The 1,605-nt window shown below is 45.2% G+C and overlaps 1 protein-coding gene across 1 annotated transcript; it reads left to right on the top strand.

The window, feature by feature from the left end:
* The first annotated feature begins 131 nt into the window (after positions 1 to 131).
* On the top strand, positions 132 to 1,259 carry LOC104915479 (cytochrome P450 2H1-like). Its single transcript, XM_010726374.3, has 2 exons — positions 132 to 355; positions 1,017 to 1,259. The coding sequence occupies exons 1-2, from the start codon at positions 179 to 181 to the stop codon at positions 1,242 to 1,244; spliced, it is 405 nt and encodes a 134-aa protein (XP_010724676.1). The 5' UTR covers positions 132 to 178; the 3' UTR covers positions 1,245 to 1,259.
* Positions 1,260 to 1,605: the final 346 nt, after the last annotated feature.

Genomic DNA, 1,605 nt, shown 5'->3' with positions numbered 1-1,605 from the left:
GTTTGCTCATTCTAATCTTGAGCAAATTTATAAGTAATCTGCTGCCTCAGCAGGAAGAGGGAGGCGATATTGGCTGATTTAATCCACGTGCTTTTGTTCTACAGCTTATAAATAACCTCAGGTTTGCAGGTCCCAATTCAAACTCTTCTGACACTTGACACTCCTTCCTCAGCCCACCATGGAGTTCTTGGGATGGCCCACAGTCCTCTTGCTGGTCTGCATCTCATGCCTTCTCATTGCTGCATGGAGAAGTACATCACAAAGAGGGAAGGAGCCTCCTGGTCCCACACCAATCCCCATAATTGGAAATGCTTTTCAGCTGAACCCATGGGACTTGATGGAGAGCTTTAAGGAGGTAAGACTGTCTCTTTCTTTCTTTGCATTGCCTGTAGAACAAAGCCCAGTCCAGGCAGTCTCAGCTTAATTCACAGCTTCTGCATGTTTGCTTTTGATGTATTACGCTGCCTATTGCAATAACAGTACTGATGTTGAGACCTGCACTGGCCTCATGCCAGTACTGCAGTATACAGTAGATTTTGAGACAAGGTACTGATGCTTTCACCATATCCACCACAACCTCTTTGTGCCCATCTCTTCATTGCTCTGGCAAAAGAGCGCAGCCCTGATTTATGAAGGACCTTGCTCTATTTCCTTGCCTCAGCTCCCTGGCAAGTAGGTATGATCTCTGGGGAGGGGAATTTGTGAGTACAAGGGCCAAACAAAGGAATTTGAAGGTGAATGGCACCGCCTGTTCCCTCCCGTAGATACTGTCATGCATCTGTCAAAAAAAAAAAAAGCCTGTGCTTCAGTGCCTGTGAGAGAATAGGCAGAGTAAGTTTGGCTGTGGAGCCTGTTCCTGGGGGTACTGTGATGGGATGGTGGTAGATGGATGGGAAAGGGCTGAGGAATTACTTGCTTTCCAGAGATCTTATTCACCAGGTGAAGCCTGCAAACTTAATTTTCCATGATTAACATTCAGATGTAGATGGCGTTCCTTGTGTTCTTCCTTCCTACAGCTCAGCAAAAAGTACGGCCCTATCTTCACAATACATTTAGGCCCCAAAAAGGTTGTGGTGCTCTATGGCTACGACGTTGTGAAAGAAGCCCTAATTGATAATGGAGAAGCCTTCAGTGGGAGAGGAGTACTGCCTATGATTGAAAAACTCTTCAAAGGCATAGGTACGTCCCAGGTAACACTGCCATACAGAACTGATCATGTCATTGGTACAGGAATCCACCCGTAAGGGCAGTGGTGTAGTGACTGGTGGACTTCAAGTACTCCATTTACACATAAAAGTTAGGAATAAAGTATTAAAAGCCCAACTCATTCCTTGGACCTAGCAGTAGGTTGAAGCCCTGGAGAACTACTCAAGGTCCTAGGCTGGCTTCAGCGAGTTCCTTTCTAGTTTCAGCACCTTCAAATTCTGGCTAAAATTTCATTGACAAAAGGTGCCGCTAAGATCTTACTGTTATTCTTCCATTTCTGAAAATACTGGCCAAGTCCCTATAGCCCAGATGCTATCAAATGGAAATTCCAGAATACAACACTGACAAGCAAATAAAGGCTGTCCTAGTTAAGGGTCATACTCAATACTAGGCTCTGGG

The sequence above is a fragment of the Meleagris gallopavo genome (genome assembly GCF_000146605.3).
Source record: "Meleagris gallopavo isolate NT-WF06-2002-E0010 breed Aviagen turkey brand Nicholas breeding stock chromosome 8 unlocalized genomic scaffold, Turkey_5.1 Chr8_random_7180001925240, whole genome shotgun sequence".
NCBI lineage: Eukaryota > Metazoa > Chordata > Aves > Galliformes > Phasianidae > Meleagris > Meleagris gallopavo.
The sequence above is the reverse complement of the archived record's forward strand: the minus strand, read 5'-3'. Positions and strand labels throughout refer to the sequence as shown.

Coding starts and splice junctions, on each gene's coding strand:
- LOC104915479 (XM_010726374.3), top strand. CDS start 179: ATGGAGTTCTTGGGATGGCCCACAGTCCTCTTGCTGGTCTGCATCTCA. Junction 356..1,016: donor TGATGGAGAGCTTTAAGGAG/GTAAGACTGTCT, acceptor TCCTTCCTACAG/CTCAGCAAAAAGTACGGCCC.